The sequence below is a fragment of the Arvicola amphibius genome, chromosome 6, assembly GCF_903992535.2.
Source record: "Arvicola amphibius chromosome 6, mArvAmp1.2, whole genome shotgun sequence".
In the NCBI taxonomy this organism is placed as follows: Eukaryota; Metazoa; Chordata; class Mammalia; order Rodentia; family Cricetidae; genus Arvicola; species Arvicola amphibius.
Window position 1 is genome coordinate 25,393,286 of NC_052052.2, and position 27,487 is coordinate 25,420,772.

Below are 27,487 nucleotides of genomic sequence, written 5' to 3' on the forward strand. Positions count from 1 at the left end.
GAGGCGCACGCCTTTAATCCCAGTGCTCAGGAGGCAGAGGCAGGTGGATTTCTGTGAGTTCGAGGCCAGCCTGGTCTACGAAGCGAGTTCCAGGACAGCCAAGGCTACTACATACAGAAGCCACATATTGAAAAACCATAAACAAACAAATAAATATGAAAACAAAAAAGAAGAAAAAAAGGAAGCATTCATTGTGTATCCTGGCTCGCCTAAAACTCACAGAAATTCACCTCCTAAAGGGTGAGATTAAAGATGTGTGCCACCACATCTGGCCACCTCCTTTTTAAAAGTAATTGTGTAATAGTCTATCAGTGTATGTACTGTAATCAATTTGCTTCACTGGTGAAAAGAAATGTTTCCGGTCTGTTTGTCTGTCTGCCTGTCTGTCTGTCTACAAAAATTCTTATGTAGCTCAGACTAGCCTCAAACTAACCTTTTTGTTTACATTCATTTCTGTCATCAGTATTTAACTGTAAGGATTGGGAAATATTCTTTGCTAAGGATTTAACAGTAACATATTTTAGGCTTTCCAAAGTCCACATGTAATCTCTGCTACAGTCTTTTCTCTCTATATTTCATGGCCTTGGGGTCATAGTTGCCAACCTTGTCCTGTAGCATTCTTGTCTTACTGTCATTCTGTAGCTCATTGTATTATTAATTGACATTTCTCTTGTTGATTGTTGGTCCCTTCCTATGTGTGGAATGTTTATTAAAATTTTTGCTTTTATATGTTTTGGTTGTTTCTTTATTGCCTTTTGCGACGTAGTACAATGAAGTCATTTTAACTTTTATCCTTTGTTTTTTGATTAATTTTATTAGTGTTTGTAGTTGCATTTTTGTTTTATATTTTTATTCAGTAAATTTGTGTTTTATACTGATTTTTTTGTCATTAAAATATTGGGTATTACCTTCAGACTTAATCATTGTAACATGGCTTCTCTTATTTTTCTTTCTTTTTTTTTTTTTTTTTTTTTGGTTTTTCGAGACAGGGTTTCTCTGCAGCTTTTTTAGAGCCTGTCCTGGAACTAGCTCTTGTAGACCAGGCTGGCCTCGAACTCACAGAGATCCGCCTGCCTCTGCCTCCCGAGTGCTGGGATTAAAGGCGTGCGCCACCACCGCCCGGCTTTTATTTTTCTTTTAATGTTTGAACTTAGATTTATCTGGAAGTAATTTCCGTGTGAGTTTCATGTCAGGTTTTTCTGAATGCCTGTCTCTTTCTGTCCTATTACCTGTTAATGTAAATAGGTATCAAAGTTTCTTGCAATATTATTTGTTAGTATTAATTTTTATTTATTATAGAACTTAAATTGATGACCTTGTTACTTGCAGTTTATTCATGAAACAGTTACAGAGTACACAGTACATGGCTTACTCAATAGAGAAGATGACTTTAGAATGCTTATAGTCTGGTAGAATGCTGGGCTGTATATCTCCCTAATCTCTTTCGATGATGTTTTAAGTAATTGGAAAACAGGGCTATGAAAATATCTCCAATTTTGTTCACCCTGTGCAGTCTTTCATTTTCTGCCTGTCTCTGCTATGTGCCATGAGAAAGTAGGCATGTTGATGCCTCACCTGCGAGTTCTTTATTGTGCGTTTCCCCTCAGATTTTAGTGTCTGTCTCAGGTGATATGATGCACACCTTTCATTTCAGCATTTGGAGGCAGAGACAGGTAGATCAAATGAGTTCAAGACTTCCCTGGTCTACAAAGCCAGTTCTGGGACAGCCAGGGCTACATAGAGAAATCGTGTCTCAAAAAAGAAAAGAAAAAAAGAATTTAGCATCCTTTTACCATCTATTGTGTGATTTCATTTTAAATTATTTTTATTATGTGTGTATATTGGTATTTTGTCTGCCTATATTTCTGTTTGATGGTGTCGAATCCCCTGCAACTGGAGTTACAGGCAGTTGTTAGCTGCCATATAAATCCTGGGAATTGAACCCAGGTTCTCTGGAAGAGCAGTTAGTTCTCTTTAACTGCTGAGCTAATTCTGTCCCTTATTTATTTTAAGACAGAATTTCTCTGTGTAGTCCTGGCTGTCCTGGAACTCTCTATGTAGACCAGCCTGGCCTCAAACTTACAGAGCTCTTCCTGTTTCTGCTTTTTGAGTGCTGATATTAAAGGAGTGGGCACTACACTTGGCTCTAAAGATTTAGTTTTTAAATTTTATGCATATGGGTGTTTTCATGTATGTAAGTGTGCTACATGAGTGCCTGGTGCCTGCAGAGACCAGAATGGGACATCAGATTCTGGAACTGGTGTTACAGATGGTTGTGAGTCACCATATATGTGCTGGGAACTGAAGCCAAGTTCTCTACAAGTATATTACGTCTTCTGCAAAAGCATCGAGTGCCCTTAACTGCTGAGCCGTCTTTCTAACCCTTTGTGAACTGTTTTGAAAAGCATACAATTAAGATTTTTCCGTTCTTTTATTTCACACTAATTATCAAGCATTTTACTGATGAAAACATATAAAGGTTTCTGTTTTTCTGATTTTGTTTTTATTATGAACTCCAATCTTGATTACCCCCGTTGTCGTATTGTTAGTAGGTTCCCCCCAATCATCTTTGTAGCTTTGTAAGTAACAGCAACCATTATCAGAGTTTTTTACCTTTACATTTTGTCTTTATAACCTGTGGTAGTACTTACTTACCACATATGTGCTGTGAATGGCTGCGGTTTGCCTTTATAGATCAGGGGACTGTGGGAGATCATCAAGGGTTATGGACTAACTTACATTTTAGAAACATGCTTTTGGAGAAGGTACCTTGAAGGAAATTTTTATTTGGACTCTGCATAGTTACATTGTGATTGTAAATAAACAAATAAAGGATTTTTATTAGATTATAGATCCAGGTTAAAGAGCTAACCACAGAAAGCTTTTTGAACTGATTAAACAAATATGCTATTAATATTTTCTGTCTTGACTTTGTTTTTGACAAGATCCTTTTTGCCTATTCTTGGACCAATTAAATGTGATTTAGTCATAGGAATTGTAAGAATGCAGTTACTTTGTAAGGAGTTATGTGGATTTAGTGCACTGAAAATATAGGACAGGAAGAGATTTGGACTGTCAGAATTAGGTACTGAATAGAAGATATTAATTTTAGAGACATGAAATAATATCATTGATAGAATTTATTCATGGGAAAGAAGAATTGAAATAATTTTCTCTCCTGAATAATTGTTAGTTGGTGAATCATTTACTTAAGTGAGGGAGAAATAAGAACTGCATGTTTGAAATGAGTGAATGAGTTTGCGCTTAGGTAAGTTGGAGTTCCTTAGGGGAGGAGAGCTAATTAAATGTAGGTACCTAAATCTACCTTGGGATCTATTCGTTCGTTCGTTCATTCATTCATTCATTCATTCATGTTTATCAAGACAGGTTTTCTCTGTGAATCAGTCTTGGTTGTCCTGGAACTCGCTCTGTAGACTAGGCTGACCTCAGACTCACAGAGATCCACCTGCTTCTCCCTTGCAAGTGCTGGGATTAAAGCTATGCTTCACAACAACCGCCTGGTTCTATTTATTCTTATATTTTGTGTGTGATTTGTGTGTGTGTGTGTGTGTGTGTGAAATGTGTGTGTGAACATATATCTGTGCATCCAGTAGAAGGTATTGGAATCCTTTGGAACTAGAGTTACAGAGGTTAGCCACAATCTGGGTGCTGAGAATCAAACCCATATTTTCTGGTAGAGCAGTCAGTGCTCTTAACCACTGAGCCATCTCTCCAGCCTCACTAAATCTATCTTGGAAGAAAAGAGGAAGTTAAAATTGGGGTATATCTTTGTGGGAAAGTGCTTGCCTAGAATGCACAAGCTCCTGGCCTTCATCCTGAAGTATCATGGTTCCAAAAAAAGAAAAAGTCAATAAAACAGGTCAAGGTATATACAAATGAATAAAATAATTTAGTCTGAGTATGTGAAACCAGAAACTTGGAATCTTGGAGAACTAATATTGAACCCATGAACAGAGTATAAAATAATATGTAGTAAGAAGTACAGTATCAAACAGATAAGCCTTTTACACAGTCGTTGGCTGTGACTCTGAGGTTGTTGTGGGTAATTCTAGTGGGAAGTTCTGAGACCAGTGAACTAGCTTTGTTGTTAGATTAAAGCTAGGTAAAACTTGTTTAAAAAAGAGGTGTGTGGGGCTTGAGAGATGGCTCAGAGGTTAAGAGCATTGTCTCTCTTCCTAGAGGTCCTGAGTTCAATTCCCAGCAGCCACATGGTGGCTCACAACCATCTGTAATGGGGTCTGGTGCCCTCTTCTGGCCTACAGGCATACACACAGACAATATTGTATACATAATAAACAAACAAATAAATAAAAAGAGGTGTATTTGTGAAGGAAAGCTGAATCTTTGTAATAGGACAGACCGGCTTAGAGATAGGACAGACCGGCTTAGAGTTAGAAGGGTAGCAACTTAGCTAAATTTATTTTTATGTTTGCGTACTTAGCATAGTAAACTTTTACTTTATTGAATCTGTGTGAGTGCAGAGAAAAAAGGGATTCTGGGATTAAAGAACTGCGTTATATTATTAGTGTTTTAGTCTCAACTCTGCAGAACACATAATATTAAAAATTATAATTATCACTTTCATATTCCTTTCTGTGTTTTAATTTGTGAGTAGCTTTTTATAAATATTGTCATTAAACCTCACCACAAAACTATTTTCCAAGGTGAGTATTAGATTGTTTTATATACAGATGGAGAATGTTTTTGCTCTGTAATTTCAGCACAGATAGGTCTGTTTCCGAAGTTGGTGCTCCTTTCTCAGTACCATGTTGTTTTCTTTGTAACCTGAAGTTGGTCTTTTAAGTTTAGGCTTCCTGTTTCCTTAAGTGTCGGGGATATTCTCATCAGAGATGCTAAATGATTACTATTATAATACTACCTGTATTTTGTTTGACACAAAGAAGTATATTGGTTTAAATGCAGACAGAGCTCATGACTGCGGCCATCCTCGGTGCTGTCACTCGTCTAAACAGTGTCTTATTTTTAAGGTGGCGTCACGGATACAGAAATGTCTGAAGACACAGACCACAACTTAACTCCTACCCTTGCCAGCATCTCTTATGGAATGCCGAATCAAACAGGATCTGAAAATTCATTGCTGGATGAAGATGATTATTTTTTGAGCTCTGGGGATCTTGCAGGAATTCCAGTCGTTAGTAGTGACAATGAGGATGAACAGGATTTTAGTTCAAAGGACAATCTGGTTTCTTCAGTTCATACTGATGATAGTTTGGAAGTAGAGAGAAGAGCCTCTCATCATGAATCAGACAATGAAAATGAAATACAAATTCAAAATAAATTAAAAAAAGACTTTCCTAAACAGTTTGATCAGGTTTCTGTCTTTAAATCAATACGGAAAGATTTTTGTTTAGTAAGAGAAAACAGCAAAGAGACATTTTCTGGAAAGGAGAAAAATAGAGACTTAACTTATCATGAACGTGAAAAACGGTCGGATAAACCCCATAAAGGTTTGGATTCAAGGTTGAAAAGCAGTTTTTTTGATAAAGCAGGTAATAATTATTGGAATAGAGCCCTAAAGCACAATAACAAAGTACCTATAATGGAGCTTTTATTACTTGTAATGTTAAGTGAAATACGAACAGTTTTAAACTCCTTGTAAGCGCTTGTTTTTATTTTGTCCTTATTCTTCAGAGTGATTGAATTTCTCCCCGTAACATTTAGTTGTGGTGTAAGTGGTTGAAAAATAGCTCTAAGCCATAGTTTTTCCCCTTCTTGGATTGCAATATTTTGATGAAAGGCAAGATGCTTGTATCACCTGTTTATCTTTGGTTGAATATTAGAATCTGAAGTTGGACTTAGCATCTTTGTGCTGTTAGCACTGAGTTAAATTGCTATCCTATCTATTAGTCTAGAGAGTTGAAACAAAGTACCTCATTTTCTCTTTTAGTTCATTGAAGTTCCTTTTGATTCTCTTTGCACAATGCACCCTCTATTCTAGATCTAGTCCTGTTCTTTAATGTATCACACATTTCTTGTATGCTTTCCTTTCTTGATATTTCATTTTTACTCTCTGTATGTATGTGTGTATATATATATATATATATATACCTATAAAATGACTTCTTATCCATTGAAGCATAATTCATAAATCTTTTCCACTTTGTAGTCATTCCTAAGAATGGTTTTCTTATATTTCCACAGAATTTTGTTTTATGTCTTATTTATAGTATTTATTGATTTTGTTTCTCGAGAGTCAGTTTGTATCTTACTCATCTTTGTATTCTTAGGATCTTTCCTTTTACAAGAAGATTATAATCCTTTCCTAAATGTTAAATTGATATTTAGGAAAGCAGCTACACCATATCAATCCATGTACTTCTTCAGACAATCTTAGGAAATAAATTGCAGAAAGAACAAATCAGTGTTGTGAAGAAGCATAACTGTTTAGCTGAACATTCATTATATACAACATTGTTCAAGGATGTACTTTATTTCTAATATGTGATTAAGTTATCTATATATTTTATTACCTATTAATGGCTATTGTTCTGGGAGTCTTTTCTGAAGGAGCTTGTCTAGTAATAGAAGAGATAAGACAGGTAGAAATAGAGGTGCTAATGATGAGTTGAACAGTCTAAGATTGTATGTGTAAGATAAGATAATAGAAGAGTAAATAACTGGGGTGTTAGTTAACGTGATTGCTCTTTTCACTTTTGAGACAGTCTTAATCTTCAGCTCAAGCTGGCCTGGAACTCACTGCAGTTCTCCTACCTTGTCTCCTAAGTGTTTAACAGGTGTGTGAGCCACCACACCTAGTCTAAATTTGCCTAGCTCCCTTACATGCTTTGTATTAGACTCCAGACCTTTTGGTGTGTTAAGACAAGTGCTCTACCCATGAACCACATTCCTAACTCACTTGAAATTCTTAGGAGAGAGACTTAGTGGACAAGGGATGTTTTCCTATAGAGGTGAGTTTTGAACTGAGCAGAGTCTGGAAACTAAGTATTAGAACAGAAAGCAGAGACTTGGGTAACTTAGCAGAGTGGCAGAGGAGAACCAACAATTTTCAGAGCATAGTAAATCAAGTCACCATTCTGTTTGAGCAAGGAAAGCTGTGTGGTAAGGCTAAATGGTAGGGGAGAGTAGATTGTGTGGAACTTTGAATGAAACTGTGTTTTTTGGAACTTAGCTCACTCACTCTTTGTTGGAATAGTGAGATGATTTCAAATAATAGTCTTTTTAGGTCATTCTTTATAAGATTTGTTATTCATATACATGTGTTTGTTTGTTTGTTTTCTTTCAATAGCTAATCAAGTTGAAGAAACATTACATACTCATTTACCACAAACCCCAGAAACAAACTTTAGGGTAAGTTTTCAGTGTGTATGTAGATTGCTGTTAAGTGTGGCAAGTGTCAAAATTTTCTTTATGTCACTTTCAAAATTCTGCTTGTGTTAGAAGGAGCACTGATTTTTTTAAAAAATATTAATTTGCATAAGGCCATCTTTGGAGATATTTTCTTTTTAAAAAAACCTTGGCTTTTAGATTCTTTATTTGCATTTGATATTTAGACCTATAGTTCATCAGCTTTTAGGCATAGGGACACTGATGTATGTCCATAGAATTAATTTCAAGTGAGCTTTTCTTTGGGTATTAACCCTGAAGAGGAATAATTTTTAAATTTGAATATTTATTAATCCTTTATATTGTGTTTTAGGACTCCAGCTATCCATTTGCCAATAAAGAATCTATTGGTTCGGAACTGGGAAATTCCTTTGCATCAAATATTAGAATTAAAGAAGAACCTTTGGATGATGAGTATGACAAAGCAGTGGCGCCTCAGCAGGGACTTCTAGACAGAGTTAAAGATGAACCTGAAAATGCTCAAGTAAACATTTGACCTTCCCCCTCCTTGTTTCGTTTTGTTCCACACATCAGCTAACTCATTTTGAAAGAGGAAGTGCCTAAGTAAATAGTTTATTGACAGGATGAAAAGAGTTTGTGATTGAAGCAACTTGAATTGCTTTGCAAGGCTGTAGCAAGAATTACATGAAAGTGTTCGGGAAGAGTAATTAAGACTTTAATCTCTGTGTTTTAATAGCACTGTGGGTTTTGTGGGCATTTTAGTGCAGAATTGGAAGACTGGTGAGTCTTTGAGGTTTCAAGACTTGAGACAGCAGAAGAGGCTGAAAATTTAGGAGGAGGGTGGCACATGAGTTTGTGTAATGATTTAATTCATAGATCCTTCTACTACTGATGAGGTACAGGTTAGGTATGCCTTTAATTGTCTTTCAGGAGGGCTAGTGGACATAAATATCTTTGGAAGGGTTAATTAATTGAAGAACCAGGTTATTGGAAAGGAGGCGTTGGTGAGTGATTTATGATTCTAAGTTTAAGATAGTTGAGTAGGAAGGACAAGGGTCTAGCTGTGCAGTTTCAAGACTGCTCTGGAAGTAAGTCATAGGAGTCCTGCAAGTGAAATTCTACAGTTACTTAAGTTACCCATTGATGGTATTGCAGTGGTTGGAATAGAAGAAAGAAGCTACACCACAGGCTGTAGTTACTGTGAACTGTAGGAAGGGATTTAAACAATGAATATATAGTAGTAGCAGCTATTTGAAGGTAGGCTGTATTCAGATGTCATGAACTCAGAAAGTGAAAAATAGAGAACACAGATTAGCTGTTTCTATGAAATAATATCTAAGAAAGCTTACCTTTTCCTTATTTTGCTATATAAGGGATTTTGTGAATAAGACATGTATAGAAGAGATTTTTTTGTGAAGGCTTCTTTGAGCAGGATTTCTCACCCTTAGCACTACTGATATTTGGAAGAAGCCCGTTCTTTATTATGACGACCTGCTCTGTGTTTTGTGGGGTCTCTACCTATACTTGTTGCCACGTGTAGCCTTCTACCTCTCCAGTTGTAACAGAAATATTTTCAGACACTGCCAGATATTCCTGGGGAGCAAAATCATTTACTATAGAGCACCCCTGTTTCAGATCAAAGAGTAAAGACTAGGCAGCTATAGAGTATAAGATACAGAAGGAGTGCCAGGTGGTTTGTGAAAGGCGCTGACACATAATTGCCTGTCAGAAATAGTGTTTGTTTTGGGGAGAGTGCACCATGACCAGGGGAGCCATGTGAGGTAGACCATCCAAAAGTCACAATATGGTATATCAGAAACAGCCTGTTAGGACTTTAAAGGAAAAGAGAGACTTCCTTTTAAAGCTTGGAGAAGAGCTTCATTAAGGATAGTTTAAAAGTAGGAGTAAGCGGGGTAGTGGCACACACCTAAATTTAAATCAGCTCTTGGGAGACAGAGCCAGGTGGACCTCTTGTGAGTTCTAGGACAGCCAGGACTACACAAAGGAAACCCTATCCTGAAAAACCACCCAATCAGTCGATCATTAATAAATAAATGAATAAGTGGGAGTAGGAGAAATAGCTGCTATGATGTGATGAAAGGAGAAACCTAGAAAAGAAAATCTTCAGAGAAATCACCCCAACAAAGGAAAATCTCTGGTTACCCTTTTCTCTAATCATCATTTACTAGTGACTTCTCTCTCTGCTTTGTTTTGTAGTTTTGCTTTCAGTGTGCTTTTTACTGTTCAAGTTGGTCTACATTCAGACCGCTAGGCTGCTGAAATGTCTGTATATGTATCTCAGTTCTACCCCATTGTGTTTAGTTACTTGTTGGTCATCTTCTTGCATCTTTTACCTAGCATAAAATCGTTTGGCTTTTCAGATTCATTTATTCATTCTAATCTCATTGCATTTTACAATAGTATTTTCTGTAGTTTAAAAAAATAGTTGTTGATTTTTTATATGTACTATTTTGTTTTATCTTTCTAACAACTGTGAGTATGTGGTCTAAATACAGAATATGTTATCCTGTGCCTACATTAGGAAGTCAAATGTCATAGCTTAATTTAGTTATTCAAGGCCAAATCAATCAATCTAGGCCAGGAAAGAATCAATCTAGGTTGATAATCTAGGTCTTATTTTTATTAGACTATTTTTTCTGTAGCTCACGGAGTGATTTAAAAAGGGAAGAGTGTAGTTAAAGTTCTCAAAGAGAAACTTTTTTTTTTTTTTTTTTTTTTTTTGGTTTTTCAAGACAGGGTTTTTCTGTGGCTTTGGAGCCTGTCCTGGAACTAGCTCTGTAGACCAGGCTGGTCTCGAACTCACAGAGATCCGCCTGCTTCTGCCTCCCGAGTGCTGGGATTAAAGGCGTGCGCCACCATTGCCCAGCCTTGAGAAACTCTTAAAGAGAGCCAAAGATCTCAGTTTTTATTTTTCCATAGCACCTGAAAGTTAGATATTACTAATGTTGATATCTTCATTATTTTCTTTTCTGCTCACAGTAATGAAGAGAGAACTAATTTGTAGTCTTTCATTGATGTAAATGAAAATGGAAAAGCAAATTGCCTAATTATCACAGTAATGGTTCATAGACTATGAAAGTATAATGCAATTGTGCAAATGTTGGAGCTTTGCTTGCATTATGTCATTCATTTGGCCATAGGAGATGTTCATTTTCAACATCATTTATCCTGTGGCATTAATAAGGCCTTTCTTTGTGTTCAGCAAGGGAAAGATAAGCAATTTTTATTTGACCTCTGTTTTTTAGTTGTATTTTATTTTGTTTTTGAAAGCTTTGGAGTCATCAGGTATTTTTTTCTTACAAAGCATGGCTTACTATAGTCATCATAGGGGACCTAGACAGACCAAGTGCTCTGGAGTTTTCTGGGATAAGAATTTTTGTATTAGAAATGTGCTTTCAAATATATGAATAGGTATGTCAGGATAAGTTAATATTAAAAAAAGAAATTAGTACTTGTCAGATATGGTAGTACTTGCTTTTAGTCCCAATACTTGGAGATAGATAGGCTGATCTCTGTGATTTCGAGGGCAGTCTCTGATTTACATAATAAGTTTCTGTCTATCCAGGGCTATACAATGAGATCTTGTCTTAAAAAGAAAAGTGGCAGTGGCACATACCTTTATTCCCAGCACTCAGGAGTACTTTGAGTATCTGTATCTTTATTATATACCAAATGATATATCACATAATTCATGATACATTTCTTATGTATATTCTGTTCATTGTGGAAAGAAAATAACTACGCTAGCCCAAACTCTGAATTTGAAAGCACAATTATGGGAACCTTGTAATTATTAAAATAATAAATATTATTGATCTTAGCATTTTTACTTTGGCACAAAACATGCTAATGTATTATAAAGGGAATTAGAAGAGAATGTAATAGAAATGGGAAATAAAGTAATTTTATCAGAGTATTAATAGAACTTGTGATAGTTAAGTGGAGTTGAAGGTAAAATAATAATTATAGAAAAAACAGTGTTGCCCAGTTGAGAGCCAGTATTATCAGTAGCAACTAAAAAGTAGATAAAAGATGATTTGAATGAATGGTGAGACTAGTTTTTAAAAAAATGTAAAAAGTATTAATGGTGTCAACTATTCCTAAAGATACAGATATCATAAACATACTGGTGATTAGGTTCTGATGTTTTGAGGAGTAAGTGTACAAATATACATAGATGGTTTATACATGCTTTCAATTGTATTTGGAGAGGTTGAGTGGAAACTGTGTAAACAGTTAAACATTGTATAGTCATCAGACTGATGATAGCAGCATAGCCCATGATAAATTGTTTTTTCAGGATTTAGTATGTTGTATTGATCCTGTTAAGACGAAAAAAAAATTTTATTTAGTCCAAGAAGCTTACCAATCCCAAGTGAACGGTAGCTAGCACTGGCAAGTTATCAGTGGTTAGTCAAATCAAACCCACCCTATATTTAAGTCTGTTGCTCAACCACTGCTCTTAGAAATAAAGTTTTATCAGAACTTTGTCATGTTCATTTATTTACATGTTGTCTGTGGGTGCTTTTGCTCTACCAGGGCAGAGTTGGGCAGTTGTGATAGAGATCAGACCATATGGTTTGCAAAGTCAAAAATATTTACTATCTGGCCCTTTGCAGATAAAGTTTGCTGATCCCTGGATTAAAGGACTGTATTATAAACAGTGAAACAACTTCCTTATTATTTTATTATGGAAGTAAAACTTGGTAAGAGATAGAAGAAATCACAAAGGTAAAGATTGTCAAAATTTTGGCATTAATGGAAGCCTCTTAGTACATTTAAAAAAAATTAACTCAGAAGAAATGTTGATGAGAAATGCTACCTAGGTTAATATTGTACTAGCATAATGCACTTGTAAGTGAAGATTAAAAATAGCTACAAATGAAAACAAGTATGAAAAATCTTTTAATTGTTCTTTCCCCCACTCCATTAGTTATTGGAGTCAGAACAGTTTTGTTTGAAAGCCAGGCATGGTCGTGTGTACCTTTAATCCCAATACTAGGGAGGCAGAGGCAGTTAGCTGTCTGTGAGTTAGAGGCCAGCCTGATCTACAGATTGAGTTCTGAGGACACTCAGGTTCACACAAGGAAACCCTGTCTTGTAAAACAAAAGAAAACAAAACAAAAACCCCCAAAAAACTCCAAACAAAAAAAAAAAAAAGGAAAAAGAAAACAAATCATCAACCCAAAACAACTCAAAAATCAGTTCTGTTTGGATAAAAACATTCTTAAAATGTCTCAAAAATCTTTAATATGGATCTTGTAACCTAGTAATTCTACTTGATAAAAGATATTCATCAGAAGGGTGTGTGGAGCACTTCTTTAATTCCAGCAGAGGTAGAGGTAGGTGAATCTTTGTGTATTTGAGGCTAACCTGCTTTACAAAGCAGTTTTCAGAACAGCTAGGGTTTTTGTTACACAGAAGATCCCTGTCTTGAAAAACTGGGTGGGGATGTGATTTTCATCATTGCATTCCTTCGCTCATTGTGCTGAATATATGTAAACATTAAGTATACCAACATTGTGTCCATTACATGTCATTGCCATGCATCCCCGTATTAAAGCCTGAGGAAAAGGCAGAAAAAAATCAATAGTACTGATTCTGCTTTTTTTTAAAAGTTACAATACTATTGTATTAGTCATGGAGTTTTGCATAAGTTTTGATCTTTTTTTTTTTTTAGGAATATTCTGTATTATTCATTTGTGGTGGTACTCACCTGTAATCCCAATCCTTGGGAGGCAGAGGCAGCATGTTTGGGCCTCATCTGGTCTTTCTTAGGAAGTTCCAGGCTATTCAGGGCTGTACAGTGAAACCCTGCCTCAAAAACAAAAGTAACACCAAAAGAACTGTGCTCTCATAATTGCCAAGGATTTGGGTACTCTTTGTTCTGTGCCTGAGTCCCATGTACATATTTCATGCCAGCTTCAACTGTTTAATCTGACTTATTACTGTGTATATATAATAAATATCAATAGTCCTTCTGGTTGTATAGTGTATTTTATTTATTGTTATACACACCACCAAAAGGAAGTATGTCTGAGATACCCACGATTCTAATTATGGGTCTCTTTATTATTTCGCAAGCTTTGTTGTAATAAGTATGTTAAAATTATAAAACAACTATTACTTAGTGCTGTTACAGGTGACAAGTATAATTGTACAGTTAAAGAATAACCCTGAAAAATATATACTGGAATTCTGGTGTATGGTGTCTATAAATGACTTAAAATGTTTATTTGTATTTAAAACTCATTTAAGGCTGGAGAGCTTGGCACATAGATTAAGAGTACTGGCTGCTTCTTGAGAGGATATGGGTTTATTTCTCAGCATCTACATGGTGGGGCTGACAGACATATGTAACTCTAGTTCCAGGGGATCCAGTGTCCTCTCTTAACCTCCATGGGCACCAGGCATGCATGTAGTGTACATATATTCAGGCAAAAACTCACGTATATAAAAGAATAAATAAATCTAAACTTTCTCTTTTAAGTTATGTCAACAATATAGTGTTTAAAATGTTCTTTTAGAATTCTTAGACTACCTAGACTACTGGCTCTTGGACTCAGGTCTTATAAATGCTGATACTTAACCACTAGAAGTTATTGTGGAGAAGTATGCAAGAATATATCATAATTCCAATAAGCAGAACATGAATTCATAAGAAAAATATTTGGAATAATTATAACTAATGAAACAAAACTTTTCTTTGACTAGAAAAGGGAAAAGACTGGAAAGAAATATACCACAGAGCCACAACAGTCCTTTTGAGGTGATGGAAATAAGAATAGAAGTTTTCTCTTTATTTCTAAATAAATGTTCTAATGTGATTGTGTATTACTTTTATAATAAACAAAAATTTACAGTACTATAATATTAAAGAAAAATTCAGTAATAATTTAGAAACGATCTAGTAGTGCTACATCAGGCTATTTTGGTAGCTAACATTCATTTTTTTTCCCGTCCTTATTCTCAGTATATACAAGCAAATTCGCCCTTGTTAGTTATAAGTTGTTTACTGTTTTGTGTGTCATTATTTATTAATGTTAATGTTATAAACATTTTTCACTTCTATGCAGCAACAGTAAAATGTCTTGATTTCTTTAGGAATTTAGTCTTTTCTCTATATTTATTTATTGTTTTTCTTTTTTAAAGGAATATGGTCATGGCCAACAGCAAAAAACTCCAGAGGGGGAACTGAAAATTAGTGCTGTGTTTTCAGTCAGTGGCAGTCCTCTTGGTAAGAAATCAGCCCTGAGTAAATGAATTGTGTTTATTCTGGCCAATGTAAATCAGAGGTTAATAAACTAGGCTGTTCTTTGTTCATTTAGAATCCTTTATATTGTATAGTCCATAGTTAATACCAGGTTCCAAACTAGCTCTAGAAAAGTACTGATGCATAAAATATAAGATCAAAAGTAAGTTTTTTCCTTTCAATGTTCTTTTCCTTTTTTTAAAGCTCCACAGTTGACTACTGGCTTTCAGCCTTCTCTGGCATCACCTGGCATGAATAAAATGCTTCCTTCAGTTCCAGCCACAGCTGTTCGAGTTTCCTGTTCTGGTTGTAAAAAAATCCTCCAGAAGGGGCAGACTGCTTATCAGAGGAAAGGGTCTACTCAGCTCTTCTGCTCCACACTGTGCCTCACTGGATACACAGTTCCACCTGCCCGCCTGCCACCTCCTCTTACCAAGAAGACTTGTTCAAGTTGCTCAAAGTATAACAGAGTTCTAAATTATCTTTACTGTTCCTTTGTTTCTCTTAGTGTTTGTTTTTTAACCTGTGTGTTATATTTGAATTTTTACTTTACTGTGGTTTCTTTTTTTAAAGGAATACCACAGAATTTAGTGCCACCATGTTGTTGCTGCTTTCATGTTTTTCTGAGTAGGAAGTGCTCAGCTTTCTTTTAGTTTAAGGAGTGATTTTAAATTAACCCTTTCCTTTTTATTAGTTAAGGTTCCTTACATTTTACTATTTTAGCACCACAGCAGTTCTTTCTGCAGTTGTTGACAATAGATCCTAGGTGCCACACATATTTACAGTTAGGTTTCCTATGTGTTATTTAGTTGCAATATAGTTAAATTTTTGTCTCACTTTAAAAGACTTCTCATATGTGCATGCATGTGCGCGCACACATACACTTTATCTAGTATCTCTGAACCTTGAGAAGTTCTGTTGAAATGTTGAATAGCAAAAAGGTTTATGAACCTTGGCTTAATTAAAATTATCTTGATGTTTTTGAGAAATACTAAGATCACCCTTATAAATTTTATAAGGTGTTAGTAAATTATTACTAGAGCAACTCAGAAAAAAAGAGAAGCTGGGTGTTGTAGCACATTCAGTAGTGGAAGACGGATCTTTGTGGGCTACACAGAGAGGCCAACTTCACCCCCACACAAGAAAAAGAAAAAGCAATGATACTTTTTTGGTGTTTTGAAACTTCTTCGCCTCTCAATTTAAACTACAGTTTATTACTTTCTTTCAGGGTTTACACTTGTTCAGTTTTCTTGTCTTCTGAATTGGTTAGACCATAGACTTAACAGAAATTTGAGTATATGTAGATACTTTTCAATAACTTAGTTTCATACAAATTTCTTTTAAACTTTTATTTTCATGGGTGTTTTTACCTGCCTGTATATCTGTGTACTACATGTGTGTTTCCTGCCCTCAGAAATCCAAAGAAAGTGTGTAACTGGAGACACAGACCATCATAAGCTGCCATGTGGGTGCTGGGAATTGAACACAGATCCTCTGGAAGGGCAGCCATAACCACTGTGATATCTCCCAATTATCTGTGCACATCTGTTTTTGTTCATCTCTCAGGGATAACTGAAAACTTAAATTTGGCTGTATTATCCAGTAGCATTGCACTTTAAATTACTGTGTTTCATGTATCTCAATTTAGACTGGACTTCGTTCTCCTTTGGAAGTTGTAGTTTTGTTTGTTTTGGTAACCTGCTACCTTGCCATTCCTTAAAATAACAAACACCACAGCTTTTTTTGTTTGTTTGTTTTGTCTTGTTTTGTTTTGGGATTTTCTTTTAAGGTTATCCAGTTTGAGAATCACAAATAGAAATCCCAGTATTCAAAACCTTTTGAATAATAAACATACTCAGAAATTTTGTGGTTTTGATCATTCTTAAGATTTTTCAGATCAGGGATGCTTAACCAATAATATTTGTGCAAATACTCCAAAATCTGGAAAAAAATGTGAAAGTTGAAATATTTTAGTGATACTGTTCATTTAAGAAAGGGTGTATTCAGTTTGGAGCAGTTCTTCAGTGCTTATAGTTTTATCTGGTGAATGTCTCTAATACTTGTATGTGACTAAAAGTGATCTAGAGCCATGTGCTTTGTTTGGATAGGTTAGGAAATTTGGTCTAGTTTTGTTCAAAGTTAAAATTGATTCAATAATAATATTGGTATTTTTGGTGATTTAAAATTTAAGGAATAAATTGAAGCAATTTATTATGGAACACAGTGATTATTGCTAGTATATTTTAAAGTTCTTCGTCCAAAAGTCCGGTGTGGTGCCACACTTCTTTAATCCCAGCACTCTGGAGGCAGAGGCAGTTGCATTTCTTGAGTTCGAGGTCATCCTGGTCTACAGAGAGAGTTCAGGACAGCCAAGAGCTACACAGAGAAACTGTCTTGAAAACTAAAAACAAAATAAAAAACCAAACCTCCACTTTTGGACTGGAGAGATGGCTCAGAGGCTAAGAGCTCTTCTTGAGGTCCTGAGTTCAATTCCCAGCAACCACATGGTGGCTCACAACCACCTATAATGAGATCTGTTGTCCTCTACTGGTGTGCAGGAATTCATGTAGGCTGAACACGGTTTATATAATAAAATAAATCTTTAAAAGAAACAAACGAACTCCACCTTCCCCCTCAAATTGAGTTCATGTATTCTTACAATATATAAGTAACTTTAGCCATTTGACTATAAAGATATGCTTTAAAACATCATATTATATGTAGTAAATATACATTATTACCTGTCAGTGTTAAATGAAAATAATGTAGAGGTATGTACTTTGTTGTGCTTACTTCTATATAGTAAATCTAGTAGATAACTAACATTATTGTATGATTTATTTAATGATCTTAAGTTTAGAGAAAAACTATTATCATTATAGCCATATCTTATGTAAGGCAATGTTTAAATTGACTTTCACTACTATTTCTGGCAAGATTAATTTACTCAAAGTAGAGTTCTTTGTTTTTGCTGTTTTGGTTATAACATGTGCTTTTAAAAGTGAATACTTAGGCTGTTGGTGGTGGTGCATGCCTTTAATCCCAGCACTCGGGAGGCAGAGATAGAGGCGGGCCTCTGTGAGTTTGAGGCCAGCCTGGTCTACAAGAAATAGTTGCAGGACAGCCAGGGCTGTCTCGTAAAACAAAATAAAACAAAAAGCAAACAAACAAATAATACTTATCTGTATTCTAAGTTTTCATATTCTAGTATAGGTACTTTTAAATTATTATATGATTAAGTTAGATTGAAAACAATAATTATTTTACCTTTTATTTTTATCTTGTTTGCTGTTTTTTATTATGAAATAAATCTGATTGTCTGATATAATAACTTATACATCCTTAATCATTTTAGGTGCCAGCAATTTCCAAGATGTCAGTAATTCTTTCATGAGAACCATAGATACTGCTTTATAAAGATTTATCACTTATTTTAAAATTACCATATAAAACTCATATTGGTATGCAGAAATATGTCTCCTTTCCATACACACCCATGCGCGCGCGCGCACACACACACACACACACACACACACACACACACACTCCTCTCCATTTGATTTTTCAAAACAGGGTTTCTCAGTATATCTTTGGAACTTGTCCTGTAACTTGCTTTGTGGACCAGCTGGCCTTGAACTAACAGAGATCCGCCTGTCTCTGCTTCCTGAGTGCTGGGATTAAAGGTCATCACCGACCCATGTATATATTTTTAATGTGTATGCATATAGGGGAGGTTATGTATATGCACATACACGTGTGTGTGTGTGTGTGTGTGTGTGTGTGTGTGTGTGTGTGTGTGTATATATGTGCACATGAATAAAGGGCAGTGGATAACCTTGGATGTCCTCCTCAGGGATTCTATATACTTTCTTTAAGATAGAATATCCTGGGGCTGGACAGATAGATGGTTCAGCGGTTAATAGCACTGACTGCTCTTCCAGAGGATACAGGTTCAATTTCCAGCACCCACATGGCAGTTTAACTGTCTTTAACTCCATTTCTAAGGTATCTGATACCTTCATACCAATGCACATAAAGTTATATAAATTGAAGAGAAAAAAAGACAGGCCTGGAGAGATGGCTCAGAGGTTAAGAGCATTGCCTGCTTTTCCAAAGGTCCTGAGTTCAATTCCCAGCTACTCCATGGTGGCTCACAACCATCTATGAGATCTGGTGCCCTCTTCTGGCCTGCAGGCATACACACAGACAGAATATTGTATACATAATAAATACATTAAAAAAAAACTCAAAGAATAAAAAAGACAGAATGTCATTGACTCATTGACCTGGAGCTCACCAGTTACTCGAGGCTGACTGGCACTTTTTCCTAGGAATGCTCCTGTCCTTGGCATCCTCCTGTCTGGACTATTCTAGCTTTGGGGTTAGAAGTGCTCACCACCACTTTTAGCTGTTTATTTGGATTCTGAGCATTGAACTTAGGTCCTTATGCTATCAGGGCAAGCCTTTTACTGACTGAACTGTCTTCCCAGCCACATGGTTGGTTATGTATTTCTTTATATTCATGTTCATGCATGTTAGTTTTATCTGCATTTATCATTTTTCTCTGTCCTTTTGTGGTTATCACTGATCTATCTGAAGACAGATTTTTTTTTTCTTCCTACCTGTCAGAAATAAGTGTTTCTGACTGGGGCTGGAATGGTGACTCATCAGTTGTGAGCACTTGCTCCTCTTGCAGAGAACCCTGCTTAAGTTCCCAGGACCCACATGATGAGTCAGAGCCATTTGTCACTCCAGGTCCAGGGGATCCAATATTGCCTCTGACCCCCTCAGGCACCAGGCACACAATGATGAACATACATACACAGAGGCAAAAGTTTCTATATATAAAATAAAAATAAAAAATATATAAAATAATAGTTGAACCATGATGTTTGTATTTTTGCCTTACACCTCAAGGTTTTCAGTGTTTATCTGTTTTACCTCACTCATTTAGTCTTTTATCTATTTTCATTCTTTACTCTTCCATTTCTATTTTTCTGTTATTTTTTTAAATATTTATTTATTTATTATGTATACAATATTCTGTCTGTGTGTATGCCGCAGGCCAGAAGAGGACACCAGACTCTATTACAGATGGTTGTGAGCCACCATGTGGTTGCTGGGAATTGAACTCAGGACCTTTGGAAGAGCAGGCAATGCTTTTAACCTCTGAGCCATCTCTCCAGCCCTTTTCTGTTATTTTTTTAAGCACTGTTTATTTACCCACTTGTCTTCTCAGGCTTTTTAAAGTTTTTTTTCTTTTATTCTCATTTTTCATTATACTTTCCCCCTTTAGTTTTGCTTTATCCCTTTTCAGGGACAGAAGACCTTTCATTTCCTATTTGTCACTTGACCTTTCTGCTCTTCCCTCTGTTAATGTACATAGTCATTAGAGCAGTACTGCCCCTTTGTTGCAAGGATCTCTGAGCCTCAGATGTGGGAACTGTGTTGTCAGTGTATTAGTTCCTACTGGACACCACTCAGTCTCTTGTACTCTACATTTTGATCAGTTTTGATTTTTTCCCCCCAATGGTCTTTTTCCATTACAAATGGAAGTTTCTTTGTTTCTTTAATAATGAGTAAAAACTGCACTTAACTGTGGGTGCAAGATAAATATTTAGAATGCAGCTAGGGATTATGCCGGTTTAGTTAAGTAGCAGATGTAGGTTCTCATCCAAGATCCATGACTCATTAGGCCCTGGTAGTTGGCTAGATTTCTAGTACTAGACATCCTTCTTGTTGAGCCGGCCCTAAGTGCAATTAGATAGCTGCTCGTTACCACCAAATGTATGTATGCCATTATTGTGCCCTTAGGATTATCATGCTGAATTATATTTTTATTATCGTTTAATGTATAGTTTTTTAATAAGAACCTAAAATTTTTTTATATTTATTTCAAATCTTAGATAAATAATTTGAAATATAATTTTGTGGATTCTGTTAGATCACATTTTTGTTACGATATTCATAGAATTTGTCTGAATTTTTTGTAGCTTTCAGAATATATGTGATTATTTCCCTTTTTTTCTGTCATAAGAATTGGTCTGTAAATTTATTGAGATCAATGAGAAATGTTTCTTCCAGACCTTGATATATGTAGTAGTGGTAGGAAACCTAATCCTTAGGGATTCTTTCTTCATTGTCTTCATTACTAATGGTTATATATTAAATTTTATTAGCTGTGGACATCTAAGTAACCATGCTTAACTCTATCACATCGGACTGGGTAAATAGTTTATTTGAAAATGGGGTGCCCTCTGAGGAGCTGAGTTCAAATCACTAGCACTGGGAAGGCAGAGAGTAGTACATCCTCTTAACTCAGTGGACTGCCAGTCTAGCTGAATATCTTTAAGTTTCAGGTTCAATGAGAGACTCTGTTTTGGAGGTGTGCAAGATGGCTTAGTGAGTAAAGGTACTGGCTCCAAAGATTTAGGACCTGAATTTATGTCCTGGAACCCTAAGTTGTCTTCTGACTTCAGCCTTTGTGGTGTGCACACATTGCGTATACTGGCATATAAAAAATACAAACAAAAATAAAATGCAAAAAATGGTAGAAGGAACAATACACATGGAGATGCACACACACAAGATCCTGCACATAATATTTGAAAATAATTTCATATGTAATTGTTTTTTATTGAATATTTTGAAAATACAGATGATTTTAAAGAAGAAAATTAAAATGTTCAATGTCCTCTACATTGAATGCAATTCATCAGTGCTCTTCGTCTGTCTGGGTCTCAGCCAAGACTGGTCTGGAATTCAACTCACTGTGTTGACTGTGTGGCCGTGTCTAGCCTTGAATTTGCAGTCTTCCTGCCTCAGCCTCCTGAGTCCAGCATTCAGGAGTTAACTGGCAAGAACCATTACGCATGGCTCCATTCCATGTATTTTTTTTAATTTTGAAAACATTATTGTTATAATACTTGAATGTAGTAAGTGGTATGTTACCTATTTAAGAAAAGACTCAACGATCTCTAAGTTTATTGAGGAGAACTCTAAACTTACTTCACAGTTTAAATTCCAGGGCTGAGAAATTGGCTCAGTGAGTGCTGTGTTGATCCTCAGTGTTCAAGGAAAAGCCATTTGGGCAGCAAGGTTCTCTAATCCCAGTGCTGCAGGGTTGGGGGTGTACGTGGCTTAATCTGTAGAGCTTGCTGGCCAGTCATTGAGTTCCAAGTTGAGAAAATAAGTGGAGATGGATAGAAGAAGACAGCAAACATTGATATAATCCCATGTTCACATGCACCTACCTGCACACATAGATACTGCACATATACATCACAAATTCACAAATACACACATAAACATTTAAATTGCAGTGACCCTGGGGGCTGGAGAGATAACTCAGTGATTAAGAGCATTGACTATTCTTTCAGAGGACCCAGCTTCGATTTCTACCATCCATGTGGTGGCTTACAGCCATCTGTAATTCCAATTCCAGGGATTCAACTCCCTCTTCTGGTTCGTGAACACACCAGAAACCCAAGTGGTGCACAGGCATACATGTATACAAAACACTCATATACAGAAAATAGAAATGGTTTAATAAAGTTGCAATGTCTTTTCTCTTTGCTATAAGCCTGGTTTTATTTGGTTGCTTTACACACAAAAGTAAATGTAATATCCTGGGACTTATTTTATCTTTGTTATTATTTTAGAGACATTTTAAATCCAAAGGATGTGATCAGTGCGCAGTTTGAAAATAGTACCACCAGTAAGGATTTTTGCAGTCAATCATGCTTGTCAACATATGAACTGAAAAAAAAACCCATTGTTACCATAAATACAAATAGCATTTCAACCAAATGCAGCATGTGTCAGAAGAACGCTGTTGTAAGTTACCTCTTTATTCTTGGGGGAATAAGTTTATTGCTTATGCCTAGAGAACAGTGTTTGATTTTGTTTTTGTTGTTTCGGTGTTACTTTGTTCTTAGATTCGACATGAAGTTAATTACCAGAACGTGGTCCATAAACTCTGCAGTGATGCCTGCTTCTCTAAATTTCGCTCTGCTAACAACCTGACTATGAACTGTTGTGAGAACTGTGGTGGTTACTGTTACAGTGGCTCTGGACAGTGCCATGTGCTTCAGATTGAGGGACAGTCTAAGAAGTTTTGTAGTTCAATGTGTGTCACCTCATACAAGCAGGTATTTGATTGTATTTAATCTTGGTATCTTTTTCATTTCAGGGGAGTAAAACCTTTGGGTAGAAATTATTTTTGGCACAGTTGTTTAAAATAATGAGATAAGTATTTGGTTATATTTTTACATGTTGATGGTGTTTACCAAATGCATATATATTAAATGTTCTGAAATAGAGTTCTTTGTCCCAATTTCTCTACATGCATTAAGAAATGCATCTTCCAGCCAGGTGATTGTGACTCACACCTTAATCCCAGCTCGGGAGGCAGAGGCAGGCAGATCTCTGAGTTTGAGGTCAGCCTGGTCTACAGGGTGAGTTCCAGGACAGCCATTTGCTCAGAGAAACTCTGTCTGGAAGAACCAAAAAGAAAAGCATAGGGTGTGGCTTTGTTTTTTGAAATAGGGTATCATTATGCAGCCATTTCTTCTTGGAATTTGTTATATGGTCCAGTCCATATTATTTGCCTCCATCTTGCATTAGTTTGCCAAGTGTAGGAATTATCTGCATTTACTGTGCTTGACTAGGGCATGACTGTTATTTCAGATGTGATTTGTATTTTTGAATAGTAATTTTAAATAACCCAAGCATAAAGCAGAAATATATTTCCTAAGGATAACTGGTCTTAACTTTTTGTTGTGTATCCTTCTGATCTTTGAAATATATTTTGATATGTGTGTGTATTTATTTATTTTTAACGAAAATGGTCCAGATTGTTTGTGTGTGTATGTGTGTTTATGCACAACATATATTTTCTTCCAAATGGAATCATATAATTACAGTTGTAAACAAGAAAGTAAAAATCTTTGTAAAGAGGGTTTTTTATTTGTTTGTTGTTGTTTGTTTTTTGAGACAGGTTTTTCTCTGTGTAGCCCTGGATGTACTGGAACTCTCTAGACCAGGCTAGCCTCGAACTCAGAAATCCACCTGCCTCTGCCTCCTGAGTGCTAAAAGACTTTTCCTATGAAACAGAATAAATGAGGGTTATTTGTTACTTTGTGAATTAGCAATTTGCAGAGAATAAACTGGATGAACTTTATGATAAGGGTCTTTTATGCTGTTTAGTATTTTGTTTCATATTTTACCAGTAATTTTTGGTCAAATGTTAGTTTCATAATTGGGAGCCCCAAAGCAGTCATTCTCAATTTGTAGATCATGACCCATTTGGGGTTGAATGACTCACAGTTCACCTAAGATCATTGGAAAACACAGATATTTACATTACGATTTCATAGCGGTAGGTAGTAAAATTAGAGTTAAGAAATAGCAATGAAAATTTTATGATTGGGGGTCACCATAACCAGAGGAACTGTTTTAAAGGGTCATAGAATTACGAAAGTTGAGTACTACTGTCCTAATGGGATGGTAAACGCTTTTATATTTTGTAATTTGCAGTGGCTTCCTGTTTATTGCATTTGCTGATTGCCCCCCCCCCCCCACTTAATACATAGTGAATTTGTATATGGTCCACCCAAATCAGGGACTAGTGTAGTTAGGTTTTACTATTGCATTCGGTTCTTTTGTTGCTCTCACAGTGTAGTACTGGGTGGCCTAGTACTCACTGTGTAAGTTCAACTTTGCATTTTTAAAATCATAGGAATTTCACTTTAAATCTAATGTATAATTTTTAAAAGGGTTCAACTTTATAATATATATTAATGTTTTTCTCTCACAAATGAAAAAAAATATAACATTTTCAGAAGCCCTTCTTTTTCTGATAATTGTGTCAGGCACTAAAAGTTTAGTCATACTTTGTAAAAGGAGAAATAGAATAAAACATTTTACTTTAAGAATGAGTTTTAAATTTTAATTTTGGAAATACTTCTCATCTATTAAAATATGTTAGGGGCAAGAATTTAATATTCCCTGTCTCTCACTCTTTCAAAAATACAAGGGCCTGGCATGGTGTTACATATCTTTAGTCTCCAGTACTTGTGAGTTAGAGGAAGACACATGTGAGTTTGTGCCTATTTTGATTTTCATAGTAAGTTTCAAGCCATTTAGAGTTACATATTGAGACTATCTCCATAACAAAAACACTCTTCCCCCAACAACAACAGCAAAACACCAAACCAAAGATTTTTGATGTACTGGGTAAGACCAGTCCAGTATGTTCGGGTACAATTTTACATGGGGAAAACATGGATTCTAGGTTGTTGTGTTTTGTTTGTTTGCCTTACCCTGATAATAGCTATGAATTGTGTTCAGGATTATGTAAAGTAAGAGCAGAAACACTAATACAGATCCTGGCTTCTTGTAGATGGTTTTTTAATTTATTTAAACATTGAGTCCAGTTCCTGTTTTATGGGAAGGCATGTTTCTGACATACAAATAAACCAGCAGATAAAGATGGTGTAATGGAAGTCTTGTGTACTGTGTACACGAAGAGAACATAAACATAGTTGGTGGGACTAGTGTGTCAGCAAAAGTTTCACAAAGATGAGTTCTGACTCATGTCTTTTAAGTTAGGTTTGTGTTTGTAGTTCTGATCTGTGAATTTAGAAAATATTCCAGATGAGGTGTATGTTAATAATGCATCCATTTTAGTATCAATTTTGCAGTTTACCACGGAAAGGGAAAACAATCTTAAAATCTCTTAGTTACAGTTTGAACAGTGTTTTCTTAAGTGTGTGATTGGATAATAGCATTTACAATTATTTTCTGTTGAGTACTCTGTCAGAGTCCTTGTTTACAAGATCTGCTCCCATCTTGCTGCTTACAGTGAATGTATTGCTATTTGATGGAGAGGATTGATACTGTTTTTTCTAGTAAGTTTACTGATTTAAAATTAAGTTAAAACTTAATTGCTTTTAAATAACAGCTCTTGTAGGAAGTTCTTTACACTTTACAGCTAATATAAAGGAGAGTCGTTGTGTTAGTGTATAAAACAATCTTTTAAAAACAATGTTTATAATCAATTATCAGATCTTAAATTTGCTAGATTATATCTAACACTTTTCTAATGAAATACATTAGTTATATGAAAGCATAATGCATGTTTCCATGATGTATGTTGCTCTGTGAAACGCTTTTCACTTTTGTGTGCATACATATGTAATATACAAACTGAGAATTTCAGAATAACATACGTTCCCTTTGTGAAGCTTTTTACTGAAGATTGTAATGATGATCATTTGGAAAACTATTGACTTAAAATACTTCATGAGTAAGGGGGAAAATGCACCATGCAGGGCCCTGGGATTGATTCCTAACACCACACATAATATTTCAACAGAGTTAAGTTTAAACATTTCAAAGAATTATGCCTTATGAATTCAGTAAAAATGAATGTTGTTTTATTCTGTTACTAGAAATCAGCCAAAATAACACCATGTGCGCTTTGCAAATCATTGAGATCCTCAGCAGAAATGATTGAGAATACCAATAGCTTGGGGAAGACAGAACTTTTCTGTTCTGTTAATTGCTTATCTGCTTACAGAGTTAAAATGGTTACTTCTGCAGGTAATACTGCTTTCATAAACTATAAAATGTAATAGTTGGGAAATTAGTTACTACTTTTTTGCTGACCCAAATTTTTGTCTAAATTTAGTTGATTTTTAGGGCAATTATATTTCACATTTTTATTGTAAAATACTACCTGTTATCTTATTTATTGCTTACCTATTTATGCATCCCCCTTACTGAATGGATTACAGATACCCTCTTTAATGTATCTTCATTGTCCACATCCAATTAATTTCAATATTCATTTATTTTGTAATTCCAGGGTAGATTATGACTATTTAAAAATTTAAAACTTTTAAATGTTCAGTTAGTTTTTGATAGATGTGGCATGATTGAGGTTAGCTTCAGTTCCTATAGCTTAACCTAAAAATTGAATTTTTGTCTATGATACTTAATTCCTCATAGGTTCATGTGTGACTCATAGCTTTTACTTTCATTTGCTAAGGTGTACAAGTTCAGTGTAACAGTTGTAAAACCTCAGCAATCCCTCAGTATCATCTAGCCATGTCAGATGGAAGTATACGCAACTTCTGCAGCTACAGTTGTGTGGTAGCTTTCCAGGTAGGACTTCGGGAATCTTCCTCTTCTTCAGTCAGTGACTCACCTCATACTGTACCAAGGTTGTCTGTTTCTGTTACAGCTTTTCAGCTTAGAAGTCACTTAACTGTCCTCCATAAAATTAAATGACACTTTCGGGAGAATAGTAGTTTTGAAGATTATTAGATTATTTTTCTCTCTAAGTGAGGCTTGCCCCATTCAGTTTTAAGGTGTTCAATGCCAAGGAAGCTAGCTTGTTGCATTACTAGAGCCTTGCTTGGCATACATAGGGGCATAATTCCTATTTCTTCAACAAGTGATTAAAGAGACCTATTTTTATTGTTTTACTTTTTCAGAATTTGTTCAACAAACCAACTGGAATGAATTCTTCAGTAGTGCCCTTGTCTCAGGGCCAAGTAATTGTGAGCATCCCTACAGGTTCAGCAGTTTCTGCTGGTGGAGGGAATACTCCTGCTGTGTCCCCCACCTCCATCAACAGCTCTGCTGCAGCTGGTCTCCAGCGGCTTGCTGCCCAGTCCCAGCATGTTGGGTTTGCACGAAGTGTGGTAAAGCTTAGGTGTCAACACTGTAATCGTCTTTTTGCGACAAAACCAGAGCTTCTGGACTACAAGGTAAGTGTGAGCTTATAGCCGCTATGGTTGCTTGTGCACATAGGGGGATAAGCGGGAGGATTGTGAGTTTAAAATCAGCTGTGGTTCCTCA

At 35.7% G+C, this 27,487-nt stretch overlaps 1 protein-coding gene across 5 annotated transcripts in view; it reads left to right on the plus strand.

Annotated features, from left to right (window-relative positions):
* The window catches only part of Zmym4 (zinc finger MYM-type containing 4), a 111,866-nt gene that overhangs the window by 35,446 nt on the left and 48,933 nt on the right, over positions 1 to 27,487 (plus strand). For all 5 annotated transcript variants that reach the window (XM_038333387.1, XM_038333388.1, XM_038333391.1 and 2 more), the window contains exons 3-12: positions 5,010 to 5,531; positions 7,289 to 7,350; positions 7,700 to 7,870; positions 14,521 to 14,605; positions 14,825 to 15,080; positions 22,282 to 22,456; positions 22,558 to 22,770; positions 26,074 to 26,224; positions 26,673 to 26,788; positions 27,121 to 27,396. In XM_038333387.1, coding sequence (XP_038189315.1) covers positions 5,010 to 5,531; positions 7,289 to 7,350; positions 7,700 to 7,870; positions 14,521 to 14,605; positions 14,825 to 15,080; positions 22,282 to 22,456; positions 22,558 to 22,770; positions 26,074 to 26,224; positions 26,673 to 26,788; positions 27,121 to 27,396 — 2,027 coding nt within the window. The remainder of the gene's footprint in view (positions 1 to 5,009; positions 5,532 to 7,288; positions 7,351 to 7,699; positions 7,871 to 14,520; positions 14,606 to 14,824; positions 15,081 to 22,281; positions 22,457 to 22,557; positions 22,771 to 26,073; positions 26,225 to 26,672; positions 26,789 to 27,120; positions 27,397 to 27,487) is intronic.